This window comes from Oncorhynchus mykiss, chromosome 16 (assembly GCF_013265735.2).
Source record: "Oncorhynchus mykiss isolate Arlee chromosome 16, USDA_OmykA_1.1, whole genome shotgun sequence".
Lineage (NCBI taxonomy): Eukaryota > Metazoa > Chordata > Actinopteri > Salmoniformes > Salmonidae > Oncorhynchus > Oncorhynchus mykiss.
Window position 1 is genome coordinate 15,223,288 of NC_048580.1, and position 21,111 is coordinate 15,244,398.

The 21,111-nt window shown below is 44.9% G+C and overlaps 1 protein-coding gene across 13 annotated transcripts; it reads left to right on the forward strand.

Moving 5' to 3' along the window:
- Positions 1–430: 430 nt before the first annotated feature.
- LOC110491423 (SUN domain-containing protein 1) lies at positions 431–12,853 on the forward strand. 13 transcript variants are annotated; one of them, XM_036946279.1, is made up of 19 exons: positions 431–539; positions 3,552–3,760; positions 3,869–4,077; positions 4,216–4,473; positions 4,686–4,808; positions 6,203–6,283; positions 7,738–7,831; positions 8,004–8,062; positions 8,164–8,327; positions 8,468–8,749; positions 8,964–9,050; positions 9,264–9,322; positions 9,427–9,556; positions 9,760–10,059; positions 10,460–10,544; positions 10,748–10,863; positions 11,019–11,186; positions 11,382–11,474; positions 12,123–12,853. In XM_036946279.1, exons 2-19 carry the CDS (start codon positions 3,627–3,629, stop codon positions 12,237–12,239), a joined length of 2,559 nt encoding a protein of 852 aa, XP_036802174.1. In that variant the 5' UTR covers positions 431–539; positions 3,552–3,626; the 3' UTR covers positions 12,240–12,853. The 13 variants fall into 13 exon arrangements, with proteins under 13 accessions (XP_036802174.1, XP_036802173.1, XP_036802168.1 ...); XM_036946278.1 differs by lacking the exon at positions 431–539 and adding an exon at positions 1,813–1,907; XM_036946273.1 differs by lacking the exon at positions 431–539 and adding an exon at positions 2,347–2,570.
- Positions 12,854–21,111: the final 8,258 nt, after the last annotated feature.

A 21,111-nucleotide genomic window follows, 5' to 3' on the forward strand; every position in this document is an offset into this window, starting at 1 on the left:
TTTTCTTATGTGAAGAGTAAGACCTGATACAACCTCCTCATATGCTTTTACGAGCTTCTCAGACAACAGTTGGGCATACTTCATTATAGACATGCTTTTGGAAATAAATGTAGACCTGTGTGGTGAGATGAGGTTAACTCTTCGGTCCTTTAAACAAACTGCTATATGAAAAATATTGTGCACTATAGCTTGGAAAATAAATTTGACATGTTTCTTCCAACATGAGGGCTGCTTTCCAAAATAAGTGAAATCTGCTTCGTGTTTTGTTTCCTTGCCAGGATACTAACAAGTATCGCGATACTGGTATCGGCCCTAAAGCTCTATTTAGCATTTTCGGGGGTTGGGCCATCGATTAACCCTAAAATTTGTGTAGACCAAGAATGGTTGCCTGGTTACCCAGACTCATTGCTCCGGCGGAAAGCTCGTTTGTTTCTTCACCGCAATTTGACTCCGCCCCCCCGGACCCTTATAGAACGCATACCCATTCTCTGATTGGGTCCAGAAACTGATGGTTTGGGCCAGAACCAGAACACACGTGGGTAAAGCAACGTTTTGAAAATGTCATTGCCTTTTGATACTGGTTATAGATACTGGTCCAATCGATGATTACTTTGTTTTGTACAATCCTGCTTGTACAAAACAAACAATTTTTAGATTATGGCAGACTGAAGTATGTAGCGAATGATAGAGCAACGGAAGAATTCAGTGTGTCAGGCAATGATAATGGCATTGAGTTATTCTGTCTACATAGCAGTTTCTGTTTTTCCGGAGTCCTGCGGTTGATTATTTGTATCACAGTGTACTGTTACATGCACACGATCAATATGGTGAATCATCAGAAATATAATAGTTTGGTTTTAAGGACATTTCCAATCAAAATATACGTTCTACAACAGCCACCATGTTATTTTTGGAACCCTATATGTGAAAAGTATTTGTAAAATGCATAATTTCAGTTTTTCCGAACTCCCTTCACTCGCGGAGAAGAGGGGGGCTGGCGGAGAAGAGGGGGGCTGGCGGAGAAGAGGGAGGCTTGCGCCAGCGCTGGAACTCCGATTTAAACGGCTTATTTCGAGTTTGACCTTAATAAGCAGAGTGAAGTTTACATGACTACTGACATAATCAGTTTAATATCAAATTATTATTAGTGTGCATGTAAACATACTCACTATGTTTTGGAGTCGAGTAACCGTCATATGTCATGATTGAATGTCTGTTTCAGAGGTGTTCACGGGTCCAGGTCCAAAATGAAAACTTTTCCCTCAGGGTCGGGTCATGTTTGTTTGTCATTGGATCTCTGTAACTACAGCCGAATGGACCTGACCACTGCTCTGCATAGCCCATGAATTGACTTATAGAAGGTCTAGCCAACATATATAAAGACCTATTCGTTGAACAGGGAGCATTTATTATTATTATTTTTTGGCACTGGTCCATTAGGGTACGGATCGGGTCTAGGTCTTGTTGTCGTCGGGTCCGTCTGGGTCTGATTGTCCCGGGGTCTGTCCGCGTGCAACTTTTTTGGAGCCGAGAAGACCTCTAGTCTGAACTAAAACCAACTTGGTGTGTGTGCAGGAGCTGATGGGTGAGAACCATGACAGACATGTCTTGTACGTTTTTTCCACTGAGTACGAGACGTGGAGGGACTGCTGTACCCATCAGCCTGGTCTCACTGCAGCTGTCCTGGGCCTGGCTCCCCTGGCCCAGACTGGGGATTTGGGTGAGACTGCTGAGGACTCACTGCTGTCCCACGGAGGGGCATAGAGCGCCCCTAGCAGGGGGCAGGAGGGGTAACAGACAAAGCAGCGGAAAGCACATAATTGGCTCTGCCAAGGCCCTCTGTAATCCTTTCGGCTTAATTTAGGACATGAATGGAAAGACCTGGAGGGAAAGAACCGGAGAGCAGGGTGATTTTTTAAATATTTTTTTACATGGGCAAGGGCCCTGGAGAGTTTCTCCTTTCGTTTATGAAATCATATTCGATATTAGCTCTGTGACACTGATATGGACACTGGGAATTGCCAGGGACCTCACGATACGATACTTAGGTGCCGATACGATATGTGTTGCGATTCGATCATGTTCCAAACATGTTTCTCACCATGTCTGCTGCAGAGCAACAAGAGGCAGCCATGAGAATGAGTGTTGATCAGTCATGGAAATAAGTGTTAAACAAATTGGCTCTTTATTTTAGAAAAAGTTATGGAGGAAAAAATTATGGCGTTTTGGTGCAGGTAAGACTACTAGTGCAAAAATAATATTGCAATACAATATATCATCAAAAAGAACATCCCAATATGTAATTAAAAAAAATGTTTTTTAACAAGTCTCCTCCTTTTTGTTGTACAGTCAGTTGCAACTAAGGACTGACATCACTCATGTCAAAGTGCATAATTCATGGATTGGTGTCATTGTTTTGTAGAGACGGGAGGAGAGGATAAGGGAGGGGGACTTGAATCTCTAATAGGCTTGTCTATCGCTGGCAACAGGAAGTAAACACGAAGCATTGGCTACATACAGTATTAAGTAGTGTTAAACTGCCTAATCTCCTGTCTCGCGTGAGTGTCTGGGTGAGTGTCTGTGATGTTTGTCTGCTTTTCCCTGGGATGAGCGATGGTGACGAGAGGTGGACTCTGGTGAGCTGGGTGACGTGGGGGGGGGGATCTGTATGTATCATCCTCTTTCATTATGTTCTTTGTCTGTGCGCTTGCCTATTTTTAGACAGCAGGCAGGGTTACTCCTGTTTGCTCTGTGTGTGTGTGTTTTATTATAGAGATTAGGTTTCAGGCTGTAATAGCCTGTCATGCATTGTTATATGGAAAGTTACCGTTCCGTTGTACTACCGTTGTGCTATTCCCAACTGGGACTTCAGTCAGCCCAATGATCGTTTCTGGTATCAGTCGCGTGTACAGATTTAGAAACGGTTTCAAAGGCGAACAATATGAATGCCGGGATTGTTCCTTGAGAGATGGCAGCAACAGTTAGCTTTTTTTGCTTTTTCTTGGCAGGGCTTTGTTGAGCATAACTCGTCTCTGTTGAAATCTGGGCCAACTCTGGGCAAGGAATATGGGAGAAGTGTGTCTATAGCAGCTGCCAGTAGATGTAGGTCCCCAACTCTTGCTGTAATATCACCATGTTTAGAGAAGGCCCCATCATGTGGCCGCATTTCTCTTCCTGTGTTCTTTACTGTGATGGGGGAGCATCAGTGCTCATTTCCTGTCAAACCAGCTCTGTGTGGTTACAGGGGAATAGAACAACCGCAGCCTCTCAACTTAAGCTTTGCACTACTAGCAGAGGGTGACCGTGCCATTACGGTAAAATGTTTGCTGCCATTGGGGAACAATTGCGCCTTCCATGCTTTGTCTGCATGCTAGAAGAAGAGGAAGTTAAATACTAGGATGTATTTTGGTATTTTTGCGTGACGTATGATTTTAGAATTAGAATCATTCATGTTGCCAATGAAATTATTTACTGTTGCTTAGAAAATAAAATGTTTATTATATGAATTTTCATCTAAATGCATTCCTGTCTTTTCGTCCTTGTTTTCCCAGCTCCAGCTTCTTAACAACAGCCCTGGACTTTGAGAAGGAGCACATGATCACTCCAGTGTTTTCGAGTCTCCCAGGATGTCTCGGCGGAGCCTGCGTCTGCACACTATCACTGGTCTCTATGGCGACGACAGCCTAGACTCTAATCTGAACCACAATGTGTACCACGGTGCCTCTTTCAGCGCAGGAGGAGCCAGTCGCAGAGAGTCCAAGTAAGTGATGTTGCTGCTGCCCTGGGGTTCCTTCTATGGATTTGGGCCTGCGTGTTACAGCCAAAGGTTTGAATGTCTAATCTGACTGTTCACTTCTCCCTCTCCCAGAGGGTTGAAGAGCAGGAGGTCTCAGCAGCACTCGGTCTCCTGCACCCAGTCTCTGCTCAGCACCACGCCCCGTAAGAGCCAGCATGGCTCCCGGCAGCACAACAGCAGCGTGACCGCCAGTGACGCCTCCATGCTGGACGAGTCGTGCATCCAGGAGCGCACGCTGGTCGGCAGCTGCTGGGGTTTGGATGAAGCTTCTGAAGATAAAGGTCTTATTTTTTTCTTTTCTTTTTACGACCTTATCGATCACAATTACTTGTCCTGCCTGAGACATCAGTGTCTTGAATGGATTCCTTTTAAAAAGGCTAATTTTGTGTTTCATTATCAAATCTGTCTGTGCGTTACAGAGCGGACCATGGCGGTAGACCACAGTATGTGTAGGACCAACGGAGACATTAACTCTGTACAGACCCAGACCTCCATGGTGAATGGTAGCTTCTGTAAGGACTTCCCTATCCCCTCGGACAGACATGAGGCTCTAAGCACCTACTCCTCGTCCTCCACTGGTGCCTGCTCTGCCACCAGCTACCAGGCCCTGACAGCCCCCTGTACGTCCCCTCCCTCCACGGTCTACGCCAGGGACAAGAGCCGCAAGCACAAAACGGGTGAGAGCCGTGTACTATAATATGTATGCGCTCAGTACTGCATGTGTTGTATCTGGGAGTGTTTTCCCTTTCCATTTGAAGGCATATCATCCACAGTGTTTTGGTTGTTGTTGTCATTGCTGATGCATGACTGTGTCAGTTTTCATTTTCTTACATTTGACATTCATTGTGATTTTGTGCATTTTCAATCAAGTTGAATTGGTTTGTTTCAGGTCTGCTGGTGTCTGTCTCGGACACCTGTGTGCATGTGAGCAGGAGGGCAGCAGCCTCTGTGGCATACGTCTTCTCACTGCTCTTAAAGAGTGTACTGATGAGGACACACAAGAATGGTGAAGGTATCGGCTTCTGAGCCGGCTCGGCTTCTTGCTGTCTTTACAGCGCCAGCGTTGCCTTTCACTCTGTCTCTCTCATATCTGCCTTGCAGCATCCCACTTTTGTGTCATAAATAATGCGGATAACGGATAATTCATCGTTTTAGGTGGGTCTCAACTTTTTCCTGCACTCCTAACAGCGGTGTAGTGCTAAGATAGGCTACCACCACATGATTTGCATAGGCTGTCAGGAAATCTGACAATGCTTTGCTAAAGCTCAACATAATCATGCAATCTGGATTATTTGCCCCCTTTTTCTCCCCAATTTCGTGATTACGATCTTGTCTCGTCGCTGTAACTCCCCAACGGGCAACGGTCGAGTCATGCATCCTCCGAAAACATGACCCGCCAAACCGTGCTTCTTAACACCTGCTCGCTTAACCTGGAAGCCAGCCGCACCAACGTGTTGGAGGAAACACCGTTCAACTGACGACTGTAGTCAGCTTGCAGGCACCCGGCCCGCCACAAGGAGTCGCTAGAGTGCTAAAGAAAGACCCCCCCCCCCGGCCAAACACTCCCCTAACCTGGATGACGCTGGGCCAATTGTGCGCCGCCCAATGAGACTCCCGGTCACGGCCGGTAATGACACAGCCTGGGATCGAACCCCAGGCTGTAGTAACACCGCAATGTGCCACTCGGGAGGCCAGATTATTCCCTTTTAATATCCTCTGTCTCTTTCGGTGGGTAGGAGGGCAGCTGCTTCCACAGTGTCTGTAGTGACTGGGCTCATACAGGCTGCTCTGCTGAAGATGGGCAGTGGGGGCAGGAAATTTGTTAATGGAAGTATTCCACTTTGCTTTTTTAGAGGCTGAACGATTATTCATCGGGGTTGGGCATCCACAAGTCAGGTGTTGCATGATTTGCATGGGACTGTGCTTAGTTGTCACTGGTTGAAACTTGATGTTAGGAATACCCCTGGTTGCAGTCCACCAATCTCTTGCACTGTATTGAATCTGCACTGACACAGGAGGTTGCAGTGGCTGTGTGAATGACCATGGTGGCTCTCACTGCTGACTGACTAACCTAAAACTTCTCGTCACCTGCTTCTGGACTGTCCTCTATCTTTCTCAACCGGGGGACAGAGGCTGACACTACCACAGCTTTTCCTGCCTACAGCTTTCTCACTCCTTTTAACATCACTCCACCTTCCTTTTCGGGTGTTTGTATGGCACTTTTACCCCACAGATTTCACCCTCTATCTCCCAAACAAATGGACTACCTTCGCTTTGGCTATTGCCCTGGTGACATGCAAATTCGCTCTCTCGCTCTGCGCTCAGGTCAAGGAAGGGAAAGAGGGATGCTCGATCGATATGTAGTTGTGCTAGTTTTTATCTGATTTTCTTTCTTATTGGTTGCAGCTCTCTCCAGCTACTGCGGAAGCATGCATGTAAAGGAGTTGGGGACTGACGGGAAGCACATGAATCTGATTGGCTCTCTGTGTGAGTAACTGACCTCCACACCGATGTAGTTGTTTGTGCATGAACCCTTGACTATGTACTACAAGACAATGTGTTTTTTGTGAATAATAGTATGTGACTTGGTATGATTTTTCATGTAACTCTTCTCAGAACCTTTGTGACACACACCAATGCCACGTACTTCTTGTTAATGTACTCTTGGTGGAGGAAATGTCAGTCGCACACCTGAATGCATTCAGTCAGAGAGGTGCTGCCTTAATCGACGTCTTCGGCGCCGGGGAATAGTTGTTGTTGTTGGGAGGTTAAATGTCTTGCTCAAGGGAAGAACGGCAGATTTTTCAACCTTGCTGGCTCGGGGATTCGTACCATCGACCTTTTGGTTATTGGCCAAGAGCTCTTAACTGCTAGGCTACCTGCCTTTTTAGCCTGCCTCTCTCTCTCAAAACATTTTTATTTTCATGTTTTATTTTCTGCCTTTGCTGCTCACCCACCCTGCTGATGCTAATAGGTGATGACTGCAAACGGAAGCAGCACGCGGAGACACACGCAACCTACACCACATGGGCCTCCCGGTCACACCACGTGTTGGGAGCACTGTGGCTCGCCGCTGTTTACACAGGTTACCTATTAATCCAGCAAACTCTGGCCTATCCTGATATACTTGAAACGAGTTCAACATTTAGTCCTTATTTTACTGTTGTATGTAAGTAGATGAAGTTATGCTTTGGTCCCCAGGCTCAAGTGTGTTGTGGGTTGGGCAGGAGGCAGGCTCAGCTGTCTGGGCCGTGATGAGGAGGATGCTGTCGGTTCCCTGGTTGGCAGTTAGATCCCCAGGTCATAATTTTCCCGTGTGTAACCAGCCTCCAGATACACCCCTGCATGATACCTCCTAGTCCTAGTCTCCCCATGGCTAGTTTGTGTGTCTGCCTACCTAACGTGAAACCCATTAGAATGGTGGCTTGGAGTATATCTATCTCTCTAACCTTTTCCCATTTAAGATGACTAGCTGCCGTTTCTTTTGCGTCTCATCATTTCTAATTCACTGCTCTATGCATTAGGCTAGGAAACTGCAGAGACTGTCTGCAGAACTGATCCCCCCCATCTGCCTGCTGCTTCCGTCTCTCTGGGCATTTTAAAGTTGGCGCCAAGAATGGGAGCGATTTGTCACACTGTACAGGAGTTTGATGGAGTCGTGCGATTTGCTAAAGCTGTGCTCTCCTTAAAAAAAGGCTCCTCTCTGCTGTACTGTGCATCTACGCTGACAGAGAACACTTTTGCTCAGCCTTCTTTATCACCTCTGTCTGTAACTAACCCCGCAACCTGTTGCACTGCATTTATGTCCTTGTCTCTTACCTCATCTGGTGAATGTACTTGATTCTCTAATCCTTAGTGCTGTGTGGACGTGCCTCATCTACCCCTCCCGCCTCCTGAAGAACGCTCACTAATCTGCTCCCTGTCTGTCTTTGTGTGTACAGGCAAGGCAGCGACGGGGGTCTTCTGGTGGCTTGGGACTGGATGGTACCATCTGGTTACCCTTCTCTCTCTGCTCAACGTCTTCGTCTTGACACGGTGAGTCTCTTGGGCCTGAGAGTAATGCTCAAGGAACCGGTAACTGCTCAAATAAAGGAAACGCCAACATAAAATGTAGTGTTTCCATTATTTTTGCAGTCACCTGTATGTGGTAGTGGATGGAGCTCCATAATATGTGATCACACTAACAAGTGTTTTTCTGTTGCCGTAGTTACCCTGCCAAGCTCCTCAAACTCCTGTTGATTTTGCTCCCATTCCTCATCCTCCTGGGTGAGTAGCACCGCTCTCATGCTGGTTATCCATAGGACTGAACAATCACCCACTGTGACCTCTTCCGTCTCCTAAATCCTCCGTTCTCGATGTTCTCCCAGCTCTGTGGCACTGGGGTCCATCCAGCCTGCTGTCTGTATTGCCGGCCGTTAACGTCACTGAGTGGAGGACAGCCTACTCCCTTAGTATCACCTCTGCCCAAGCCCAGACCAAAGACGGGCAGTCCACCATGACTCCACCACCACCACCACCAGCTGTCTCACAGGTAGCAGGGGTGTTGATGCACGTATTCAATCAACCATTATATAATTGTCAGCTTCCTTAAGACCTTCCAATTCTATGGATAAGGCCTGATACTCTGTATAGCTGACCTGACCCCTATCCCCCTCCCCTGTATATGAACAGCCAGGCAGTGTGGCCGTGTCTGTGGACTCTGAGCGCCTGGCCCAGTTGGAGCAGAGGCTGGCCCAACTGTGGGAGAAGGTGGAGGGAGGGGGCCAGAGGCAGGAGCAGCAGCACGGAGAAGTGCTGGGTCTCTACCATTCTCTACGAGCGCAGCTGGACACTCAGGCGGACAGGGACGGCATGGGGCTGTGGGTGTCTGGCCTGCTGGAGGAGAGACTCACCCTACTGAGGAGAGAGATGGAGAAGGATGCAGTACTGCAGAGGGAACAGGTGATTCTCCAGGTTGGATAGTCAGGGGGTCCATTTCAGGGAGCAGATAGTAATTGTGCTTGTAATGAAAAGTAAATGAGTATATAATTTGGTCCGCTTACTTGGGTAACTTAAAATATATATATATTTACTTTATTTTTTTCTCCTTTTTTTTACCTCTGCTCATTAAACTCTTCCTGTGTTGTGCAGGATGTGATGCTCATTAATCTCTTCCTGTGTTGTGCAGGAGCAGATTGTGGTGCAGCAGCAGGGCCAAGAGTCTCGTCTTGCTCAACTAGAGGTTCTACTGCAGACACTGGCTGCCAAGACAGAGGTACACATCCATAGATCCTATACTACGTTCTATGTATAGCCCCCGTCCCCACAGAAGGCTTTTTGCCTCCCTGTAAATTAGAATTTGTTCTTAATTGACTTGCCTGGTTAAATAGCGGTAAAATATTTTATATAAATGTACAGACCTTACTGTAGAACCTGTATAAAATGTATTTGTTGTCATTTATCCATGTTATGTTGATGATGTCTTCAGGAGGTGCAGAGGAGGCAAGTTGAGACTGCCAGTGCCACGCCAGTTCCTGCGGCAGTCAGGTGAGTTCAGCACAAAACCCTTTGGATTGTAATAATTGAATGAAATCACGAGTGGTGTTGAATATTGCTCCCTGTGTGTGCCCTTCGATTGTGGGTGTGGACAGTGAGTCCCATGATGCCTTGCTGGCGGAGGTGCAACGGCTGGAGGCGGCACTGGGGAGCATTAGGCAGGACCTGCAGGGGGTGATGGGATGCCAGGGCATGGGGGACCGCTTGGACCATCTCCATGACATGGTGAGTTGCTTGCGCTCTCTCTCTGTTCTTACATGCATTTCTCCAGTATGTGCCTTTCCAGATGGCCTCTTCCATTGCTTTGAATAGCTGGTCCTGTATAGACACTTAATATTATCTCTGACTGAATCTCAGCATAATATTTTTTTCGTATAAATTTTGTATAAATCTCCTCTGTCGACCCTTGACCTCTGTGGTTGTGACAGGTGTCTGAGCAGGTGTCTGCCCAGGTGAGGCGGGAACTGCGGATCCTGTTCTACGGCAGTGAGCAGGCTGGAGATTCCGAACCCGGGGAGAAGGAACTCCCTGAGTCACTAATGCAGTGGCTCTCTGAGCGTTATGTGAGCGGGGCAGACCTGCAGGCCTCTCTGGCCTCCCTGGAGCTCAGCATCCTGCAGAACGTGAGCCTGCAGCTTGAGGAGAACAGGGTCAGGCAGGAGATGCTCAGCACTGAGACGGTCTCTCAGACCGTGATGCACACTGTTGGGGCCGGGATGTCCGAGGAGGTAGGTTGTTTGTTTGAGTGCGATGAGCCAAGTAAAGCCTCCCCCGGGCCAAACCCTCCCCTAACCCGGACGATGCTGGTCCAAACCCTCCCCTAACCCGGACGATGCTGGTCCAAACCCTCCCCTAACCCGGACGATGCTGGGCAAATTGAGCGCCGCCCTAAAAGACTCCCGGTCACAGCCGGTTGTGACACAGCCTAGGTCACGGCCAGAAGTGACGGCGCAACACTGCCATGCAGTGCCTTAGACCGCTGCGCCACTCGGGAGGCCATATATACTTTTTGTTAATATCGTTTTAAATTAGATTCAGTGTTTTGGTGTTCTCAATGACTTATTTCTTGTCTGTCTGCATTATTCCAGTTCCTCACCCAACAACTCTGTTCCTCTCTTGCTCCTCCAGCATGTGCAGCTGATGGTGAAGAATGCTCTGAAACTCTACTCCCAGGATCGGACCGGCCTGGTGGACTACGCTCTGGAGTCTGGAGGTAAAGTTTCACAGCTGTTGTGGTGGCGGGGCGTGGAGACCTACGTTGACTGTTTTGTCTACTGCCTATTATTTAGAATGATCTGTTTTGACTTTGCACAGTACACTGTTTCTGCTATGACTGGCTTCAGCTATGCCCTCGTTGTGAGGGTGGCTGACATTGTGTACGGTCGTGAAAGTGACATCATGGCTACGTGTGTGCAGGTGGCAACATCCTGGGCACTCGCTGCTCTGAGACGTTTGAGACAAAGACGGCACTGATGAGTCTGTTCGGCCTCCCACTCTGGTACTTCTCACAGTCTCCTCGTGTGGTCATACAGGTACGACTCAAGTCACCACATGAGACTAGTCTTTTTTTTGATGGCTTGGTGATTACATTAATGTATTATATTGGGAGAGTTTTAGTTCCTGATACTGCCTAGCCAACACATTCAGCCACTGGTCTGATCAATGTTCTCTCTCTTTTCCACTGCAGCCCGACGTCCATCCAGGGAACTGCTGGGCGTTTCAGGGTTCCCATGGTTACCTGGTGATGCGTCTCTCCATGAGGATCGTGCCCTCTGCCTTCTCATTGGAGCACATCCCCAAAGACCTGTCGCCAACAGGCAACATCGACAGCGCCCCACGCCAGTTTAACGTCTATGTAAGCCACACTGCTTACCCAATTTAACATGCCACATGTTTGTTATTGGCGTCTTTACAAGCCATTCAGAAGAACACCTAGTAGATGCTCAAGTCAGTCACGTTTTCTGTGAATGTGCTCTGGTGAAGCAGTACTGATTGACACACTTACTGCTGTGGCTCTCTGCTGTTTTCTAACTGTGTCGTCGGTTTCCAGGGTCTGGATGATGAATACCAGGAGGAGGGTAAGCTACTTGGCAGCTATACCTACCAGGAGGATGGGGACGCGCTACAGACTTATCCCGTCACCGTAAGTACACTTAACACTGCCTCAACGGGCTTGATTGGTCAGATGTAGATGTTTTGTAAGTAGTCCACATGCAGTGTTGGGGAGTAGTGAACTACATGTTGTTGAACTACATTTTGCAGTAGCTTGGTGGTAGATGAACTTTATTCAAAACTTGGTGTTTTTTTCTGTAGTTATACTGCTACACGGCAAAAAAGTAACTAACTACTGGAACTACACACTGTTTTTGCAAAAAGAAAATGAAATAATGTCCTTTTTCGCTATCAGACCTTCCTAATTCTCACGTGAAAACACATTTTTGTGTTTAATAGGCTCAATTACACATTGTGTTAAAATCTGATTCCAGAGTGATCTGTTCTTGCAATTGTTTGTCTATGACATTTCATATTTAGATGTGATAATTTATCACAACGTAGCTTAGATGTAGTGAACTACTGTTTCAAAGTAGCTTTAGTTAAGTACACTACAGTGTATTTAGCTTGCTTTAGCATCTTAAGTAATTGGTAGTTTGGTAAACTATGATTTCAGAGTAGCTTTCCTGACACTGTCCACATGGCATTTATCTCTAGCACTACTAGAGATGGTGACTTGGCAAGTTATAGGTCTTGCTACTTGAGTGTAAACTGAGTGTCCTTTGCCATCTATCCACAGGAGGAGAACGATAAAGCCTATCAGACCATTGAGGTTCGGGTGCTGTCCAACTGGGGACACACGGAGTACACCTGCCTCTACCGCATCAGAGTGCACGGTCAGCCCAGTATCAACTGATGGCACCGAGCAGACCACCCTGCCTACATTTGAATGTTCTGCGGATGACTGGAGGCATATTATGCAAAAAAATATTGGATAACAATCAGTGCTTTACTACTGGTTGAAAAGTGTTTCGAGTACATTTTTCTCAGTCTATTTAGACATGAGCTATACGTATTCTGAGACCAAACTGGATTCTTGATTGTTGAGCCCCTTCTCGCACATGGTTAAACCAGGTTTTAGCATGTTCATTTACGAATAATGTAAACGTGTATGTCATTTTAAGTCTACTAATGTCAAATGCTTTGAAAGATGTATATGCTGCAGTTATTCAAATGTTTATTTTGTTAGTTTTTTAAAGGGAAGTAAGTAAGTTAGGGATATCTTGCACTGGTCCCTTCAGCCACAGAAATCAGGCTTTGACCATTAACCTTTTATCGATAATCTACAAGTGCCCAGTTGTAAATCTCATTATTTATTTGTTTGTCCTGATTTAGCAATCTGTGTACTATCTTTTTGTGAAGGCTTTTCAGGCTATTTGTAAAATTGGACAGGTGTTTTTTTTTAAATATAATTTTATATTTGTCTTTTGTAACTTGTAAGAAATGTTCAAATAAAGACCTTCATTTCCAGTTGTTGTAAAGTAACGGTCATTGATTGTTGTAAAGTAACGGGCTTTTTAAAATAACTTTGAAAGGAAATGTTAGGCTGAGAAGTTTCAAAAAATGTGAATGTTTTGTTTTATCATGCCCCACAGGCACTGCTTAGTTAAAGTCTGATTCTCCACCCATCTTCCTGAAGTGTGCCCCCATTCACACTGATTTTGACCCATCATGTCCAATCCAGTAAATGACAATAATGCTCTATGGACAGTTTTTATATCCTAGACTGAACAGAGAAGAAAATTCTCAAATGCAGCAGTCACTTGTCGTAGCTAGTCATCTGGGGTGGTAGTATCTCTCGCTATACTCAACAATAAGGGAGGGGCAGCAGTAGCAAAGAGTAGCTATATTCTCTCCAAGGAGCTGCTCAGTAAATACGACTCATGCTGCTTTTTGACTGTAACAGCAGTGTTACACTAGTGTATACACCCTGATTTTCATACTAGGGAAGTGTTTCCATATCTAGGGTTGAGAGTGAGGACTTGTGAAGAGCAGGATCAGTAACTGCATAATCAAGACCGTTGCTTTTTGAGAAGGTGTTAACCGTCGAAGATGTAAACCCATGTTCATAGTTAGCCATTGTTATGTAAAAGCATGCTGAAAAGTACCAGTGGCCTAACCTTGGCTCCAAGTCAGAGCAGGTCTGCTGGAGCCATGGCCTAGTGCAACCTGGACTCCTGGGTAGACATATCATAGTCAACGAAAATACGGGGCACTGAAATTAGTATGTTACGTTTGGAATGGAATTCATTTGTGATGTCCATACATTTTGTATGATATGTTACAAATTATAATTATAATTTCTATGTTATGTATTGCAATTCGTACAATATGTTACAAATTTGCAATGCGTGTGATATGTTACGAATTACAATTTGTTGTTCCTAATGTTAGCTCGGTGGCTAATGCTAACATTAGCTAGGTGGCTAATGTTAGCATTGTTATGTTAAAGGGTTTAGGTTGTGGATGGGTTAGCTAAGTAGTTGCAAAATAGCTCAAAAGTAGTGAGTAGTTGCTAAAATGCTAAAGTTGTCTGTTACGAGATTTTAACTCGCAACCATTGGGTTGCTAGATGTTCTTCATATACCCACCAACCCTACTTTCGTTTAAGTAACCTTCTGTCTTATCCACACCAAAGGTAACATGATACTAATTTGAATTTGAGACATGACCTGCATACATGGAAACAAAGGTCTGAGCCTTCTGTGTTAAACATTGGGGCAGAGAGGAAGAGGCGAAGCGAGAGGGATAACTGGGCCCAAAATCGGTGTTCTCCAGCAGGTGAAGCTTTTTCCGCTCACCAAGCGAGGAGTTTTTGTATGGAGGTCAATGAGAGTGTTGAATTTAGTTAACAAAAAAATTAATGGCTTAGTTGCTATGTGTGGCTTATTTGATCAAATAGAAGTTGAGTAATGTTTAGGTTGTTACGAGTGTACTGATGTAAGTAGGACACGTGACATCCCGGCAACTTTGAGAAAAAACACATATCTGAGTTGTGCCCATTGTTCACAGCGTGTCTGCCCTCTCGTTGACTAGAATGGTCCCACTTGGTCTTGCCGGCTCCAGACAGTCATCCATTTTTCAAGACGCTTATTTCATTGTTAGACTGGCCACTTGAGTATCTAGTCAATACTGTATAATGGATCATCTGTGACAGGTAAATCCTCATTGGAAATGAGCCATCAGTGGACCGGTGATGAACTCATGAACTACAGCAAAGATATTCTAGCCTAATCACACTAAGCTTTTTGTGATATAATCTTTATTGAGGTGGTGATAAAATATACTATTATATACACTGTATATTCTATACTCTTATAATATTGACTCAGAGACACTAAGCCCCGCTCAGGTAATACCTCCCATTCTTTGTAAGCGTCATCGCCGTACTGATGTCTTTCCTGCCAGGGGTGTTGTCTATACTGTCTATACTGCCAGGGGTGTTGTCAGTTGTAATCTTGTACCCATTCCTTTGAATTCCACTCTTAGATCTGTAGTCTTCTCACCCAGTGCAATGTGAATTCCATAAACTTGAATACCCGCTCGGATTTCAAATCACGTAGAGGGCTTGGGCTGTTGCACGATAGCAACCAAAACCCATGTAGTTCAGTTTCTAACATTCCATCATTGGTTACTCTGAGAGTTCCTCATATTGACATTGGCCGCGGCCTCAGGGCCTATGGTACTAACCTTGGAAAAGTCATTCCAATTTCTACTCCTTCCTCTATTACTAATATGGATAGACCAAATGGTGCAGTTCTATGCAATCTTATAGCCATACCAACTATATCAATATCAACCATCAGACAGGGCCTGCAACCGCCTACTGAAAGTTGGAGATTTCTTGTGACTTTAAAAATCGTAAAGGACTTGGATTGATGCATCTGAACATTAGGACTGTACTAGATTACATCAACATCTGGGCTATGCAGATGAACCCAGACACTCTGGTATTGACTGAAACTTGGAACTCTTGGGATATTCTGGACTCTGATATTAAAGATGCACTATGCAGAAATAGCTCTGCCATTTCCTGGTTGCTAAATTCTAATAGTTCACCTAATATAAGTTTATGTGACAAAACAAGCAAGTATAATATAGAGAATAATTTTACTATCTAAACCCGTGTGAAATATATTTTCCATAACCATAAATATTGTATTTTCAGCTGTTTGAAGATGGTGTACAAAACCCAAAGTAAAAGACTCAAAAAACAAAACATGGAGCAGATCTACCGCTTCTTAGACTTACTTTCAATGAGCATTACAGAACTATAATAAACATGTGAAGTTGGTCAGGTTGCCCAGAAAGTGACATATTGCAGCTTTAATATTGAGGGTTATAATGTGTTCAGCACTGACAGAGAGGGTAGAGGTGGTGGAGTGGCCATTCGTATAAAACATATTTGCTGTTCCTTATTAACTGAAATCCATTTACCTCTGCCAACTTTTTTTGCTCCTATCTTCAAGCCTTTGTCTGGGGCAAAATGTATCCATAACTGTTATACGGGTCTATCGTCCTCCCTCGGCTAACCTTTGTGCACTTGAGGAGTTAACTAGTTTGTTGTCTTCTTTTACTAAGTCAGAAGTTATTATCCTGGGTGACCTCAATTATGATTGGTAAATGCAGGCTTCAGACAATCTAAAAGACGTATAATGATGAAAAACCTGACTAAACCTAAACCAGCTGGTGACTAAGCCTACACGGCCCAACCCTAAAGATCCTTCAAAGTCAACTCTGATTGATCTTATTTTAACAAATACACCAGAGAAACATACATACTATACGAAACATTAAGAACACCTACTCTTTTCATGACACAGACTGACCAGGTGAAAGCTATGATCCCTCATTGATGTCACATGTTAAATCCACTTCAATCAGTGGAGATGAAGGAGAAGAGACAGGTTAAAGAATGATTTTTAAGCCTTCAAACAATTGAGACATGGATTGTGTATGTGTGGGCAAGACAGTCCGTGTTCTGACGAATTGAGGCTGTTCTGTGGTAAAAAGGGAGGTGCAACTCAATATTAAGCAGCTGTTGCTAATGTTTGGTATACTCAGTGTGTTTCTACTGGTGTCTTCACGCAAGACACTAGAGACCATTACCCAGTTGTTTGTGTTAGAGATGTGAGAATACATAAATCTGAGCCTTGTGTCATCACAAAGAGGCTATTTAAAAACTACAGTGAACAGGGTTTTTTACATGTGATCTTGATTATATTTCCGCTATCCCTGAACCTGATTTATCTTTCAGCCTTTTTGCAGATGTCTTCAATACTATTGTGGATAATCATGCTCCCTTGAGATGGTTTGGGATGAGTTGGACCACAGAGTGAAGAAAAAGCAGCCAACAAGTGCTCAGCATATTTGGGAACTCTTTCAAGTCTGTTGGAAAAGCATTCCAGGTGAAGCTGGTTCAGAGAATGCCAAGAGTGTGCAAAGCTGTCATCAAGGCAAAGGGTGGCTACTTTGAAGAATATAAAATATATTTTTTATAAAACACTTTTTTGGTTATTACATGATTCCATTTGTGTTATTTCATAGTGTAGATGTCTATTATTCTACAATGTGGAACATAGTATAAATAAACAAAAACCCTTGAATGAGTAGGTGTGTCCAAACTTTTGACTGGTACTGTATGTATTCATGTTTGCTGACATTTCAATCAATCAAATGTATTTATAAAGCCCTTTTTGCATGAGCAGATGTCACAAAGTGCTTCTACAGAAACCCAACCTAAAACCCCAAACAGCAAGCAATGCAGATGTAGACGTACAGTGGCTAGGAAAAGCTCCCTTTAAAAGACATGAACCTAGGAAGAAACCTTGGCTCTGAGGGGTGGCCAGTCCTCTTTTGGTTGTGCCGGGTGGAAATTATAAGAGTACATGGCCATTAAAAGGCCAGATCAATCTTCAAGATGTTCAAACGTTCATAGATGACCAGCAGGGTCAAATAATAAACACAGTAGTTGTAGAGGGTGTAACAGACAGCCGGTGCGGTAGAGAGGGAGAGAGAGAGGGCGAGAGAGGGTCGAAAACAGCAGGTCGGGGACAACGTATCACGTCCAGTGAACAGGTGAACATTCCATAGCCGCAAGCAGAACAGTTGAAACTGGAGCAGCAGCACGACAAGGTAGCACATCTGGTGAACAGGGCCAACCAGGCAGGATATAATCCCACCAAGTTTGCTAAAGCACAGCCCCCACACCACTGAAGGGATATCAACAGATCACCAACTTACTACACTGAGACAAGGCTGAGTATAGCCCACAAAACTCTTGTCCACCCCAAGAGCCAGAGGGTTGGCAAAACCGGACAGAACTATACTCAATCATAAGACCTACTGAAGAGATTAGTAAAAACTTAAAGGAAGAGACCTAGTCTGCATCTCTCACATGGATAGGCAGACCATTCCATAAAAATGGAGCTCTATAGGAGAAAGCCCTGCCTCCAGCTGTTTGTTTAGAAATTCTAGGGACAATAAGGAGGCCTGCGTATGGTGACCATAGCGTACGTGTAGGTATATACGGCAGGACCAAATCGGAGAGATAGGTAGGAACAAGTCCTTGTAATGTTTTGTAGGTCAGCAGTAAAACCTTGAAATCAGTCTGAAACACAGGTTTCCAGGGTAGGCAATTGTGTCGTCCGCATACAATGAAAGTTGACATTGTGTTTCCGAATGACATCACCAAGAGGTAGAATATATGGTGAAAACAACAGTTGTCCTAAAACCTTGAGGAACACCAAAACTTACCATTGATTTGTCAGAGGACAAACCACCCACAGAGACAAACTGATAACTTTCCGACAGATAAAATCTAAACCAGGCAAGAACTTGTCTTTATGGATCAATTAGGGTTTCCAATCTCTCCAAAAGAATGTGATCGATGGTGTCAAAAGTGGCACCAAGGTCTAGGAGCACGAGGATAGATGCAGAGCCTTGGTCTGACGCCATTAAAAGGTAATTTATCACCTTCATGAGTGCATTCTCAGTACTATGATGGGGTCGAAAACCTGACAGGAGCATTTTGTATACATTATTTGTCTTCAGGAAGGCAGCTTGTTCTCACATTTTTGAGAGGAAAGGGAGATTCAATATAGGCCGATAGTATTTAAAAAAAAAAAAAAATTAAGTTTGGCTTTTGCAGGAGAGGCTTTATATTTTATTTTTTAGTGAGTTTGGTATACATCCAAAGGATAGGGAGATGTTTATTATGTTCAACATAGGAGGGTCAAGCACAGGAAGTAGCTCTTTCAGTAGTTTAGTTGGAATAGGGTCCAGTAGGCAGCTGGAAGGTTTAGAGGCCATTACTATTTTTGTGAATGTGTCAAAAGATACAGGATTAAAGAAATCCTATGTCCTGGCAGTTCTGGGTATTACGAAAAGGTTCAATTTACATCCTTGGTTAGGTGGTTAACTGATTTTTGTACTCTGAAGACTTTGGGTAGGTGGAGGGAGTCTGGAAGGGCATTTAGGAATCTTTGGGTTGTCAGAGAATTTATATCGCAGCTTTTGATAATCTTTGGTTGGGGTTTGAGCAGATCATTTGTTGCTATTTCAAACGTAATAACATGGTGGTCCAATAGTCCAAGATTATGAGGAAAAAGATTTAGATCCACAATATTTATTCCATGGGACAAAACTAGATCCAGGGTATGACTATGGCGATGTGTAGGTTTGGAGACATGTTGGAAGTGATTGAGTAGGCTGCATAGTTTTCATGACTAGAAGCTTAAAAGACAAAAACGCAGTCATGTTTTTCCCGTAAATTCAAATTTGAGGTCATAAATTTTAGCAATACATCCCTTAATGGGATGCGGAGGGGGATTTGGTCACTAGTGTAACCAGGAGGAGAGTCCTTATTTAACACAGTAAATTCAAATCAAATCAAATTTTCATTGTCACATGCGCTGAATACAACAGGTGTAGTAGACCTTAGGGTGAAATGCTTACTTACAAGCCCTTAACCAACAATGCAGTTTAAGAAAATACCCCCCCCCAAAAACGTATGAGATAAGAATAGCAAATAATTAAAGAGCAGATGTAAATAACAATAGCGGGGCTATGTACAGCGGGTACCGGAACAGAGTCAATGTGCGGGGGCACCGGTGTCGAGATAATTAAGGTGATATGTACATGTAGGTAGAGTTATTAAAGTGACTATGCATAGATAATAACAGAGAGCAGCAGCAGAGTAGAAGGGGAGGTAGCCATTTGATTAGCTGTTCAGGAGCCTTATGGCTTGGGGGTAGAAGCAGTTTAGAAGCCTCTTGGACCTAGACTTGGCGCTCCAGTACCGCTTGCCGTGCGGTAGCAGAGAGAACAGTCTATGTCTAGGGTGGCTGGAGTGTTTGCCAATTCTTAGGGCCTTCCTCTGACACGGCCTGGTATAGAGGTCATGGATGGCAGGAAGCTTGGCCCGGTGATGTACTGGGAAGTATGCCCTACCCTCTGTAGTGCCTTGCGGTCGGAGGCCGAGCAGTTTCCATACCAGGCAGTGATGCAAGCAGTCAGGATGCTCTCGATGGTGCAGCTGTAAAACCTTTTGAGGATCTGAGGACCCATGCCAAATCTTTTCAGTCTCCTGAGAGGGAATAGGTTTTGTTATACCCTCTTCAGAACATCTTGGTGTGCTTGGACCATGTTAGTTTGTTGGTGATGTGGACGCCAAGGAACTTGAAGCTCTCAACCTGCTCCACTACAGCCCCGTCAATGAGAATGGGGTTGTGTTCGGTACTCCTCTTCTTGTAGTCCACACCATCTCCTTTATCTTGACCACGTTGAGGGAGAGGTTGCTGTCCTTGCACCACACAGTCAGGTCATTGACCTCTCTCCCTATAGGCTGTCTCATCGTTGTCTGTGTTCAGGCCTACCACTGTTGAGTCATCAGCAAACTTGATGATGGTGTTGGAGTCGTGCCTGGCCATGCAGTCATGAGTGAATAGGGAGTACAGGAGGGGACTAAACACGAACCCCTGAGGGGCCCCTGTGTTGAGGATCAGAGTGGCAGATGTGTGGTTACCTACCCTTACCACCTGGGGGTGGCCCGTCAGGAAGTCCAGGATCCAGTTGCAGAGGGAGGTGTTTAGTCCCAGGGGCCTTAGCTTAGCGATTAGCGATGAGCTTTGAGGGCACTATGGTGTTGAACGCTGCGCTGTAGTAAATGAATAGCATTCTCACATAGGTGTTCTTTTTTCCAGGTGTGAAAGGGCAGTGTGAAGTGCAATAGAGATTGCATCATCTGTCTATCTGTTGGTGCGGTATACAAATTGGAGTGAGTCTAGGCTTTGATCAGCCTTTCAAAGCATTTCATGGCTACAGACGTAAGTGCTATGGGTCGGTAGTCATTTAGGCAGGTTACCTTAGTGTTTTGGGCACAGGGATTATGGTGGTCTGCTTGAAACATGTTGGTATTACAGACTCAGACAGGGAGAGGTTGAAAATGTCAGTGAAGACACTTGCCAATTCGTCAGCGCATGCTCAGAGTACACATCCTGGTAATCCGTCTGGCTCTGTGGCCTTGTGAATGTTGACCTGTTTAAAGGTCTTACTCACATTGGATGCGGGTGGCGTGATCACACAGTCGTCCGGAACAGCTGATGCTCTCATGCATGTTTCAGTGTAACTTGCCTCAAAGCGAGCATAGAAGTTATTTCGCTCGTCTGGTTGGCTCGTGTCACTGGGCAGCTCTTGGCTATGCTTCCCTTTGTAGTCTGTAATAGTTT

What these genes read in the sequence shown, in the direction of transcription:
- LOC110491423 (XM_036946279.1), top strand. Translation starts at nt 3,627, where the DNA reads ATGTCTCGGCGGAGCCTGCGTCTGCACACTATCACTGGTCTCTATGGC. An exon ending in GCCAGTCGCAGAGAGTCCAA is followed by an intron (nt 3,761 to 3,868) that starts GTAAGTGATGTT and finishes TCCCTCTCCCAG; the next exon opens with AGGGTTGAAGAGCAGGAGGT. An exon ending in TGAAGCTTCTGAAGATAAAG is followed by an intron (nt 4,078 to 4,215) that starts GTCTTATTTTTT and finishes TGTGCGTTACAG; the next exon opens with AGCGGACCATGGCGGTAGAC.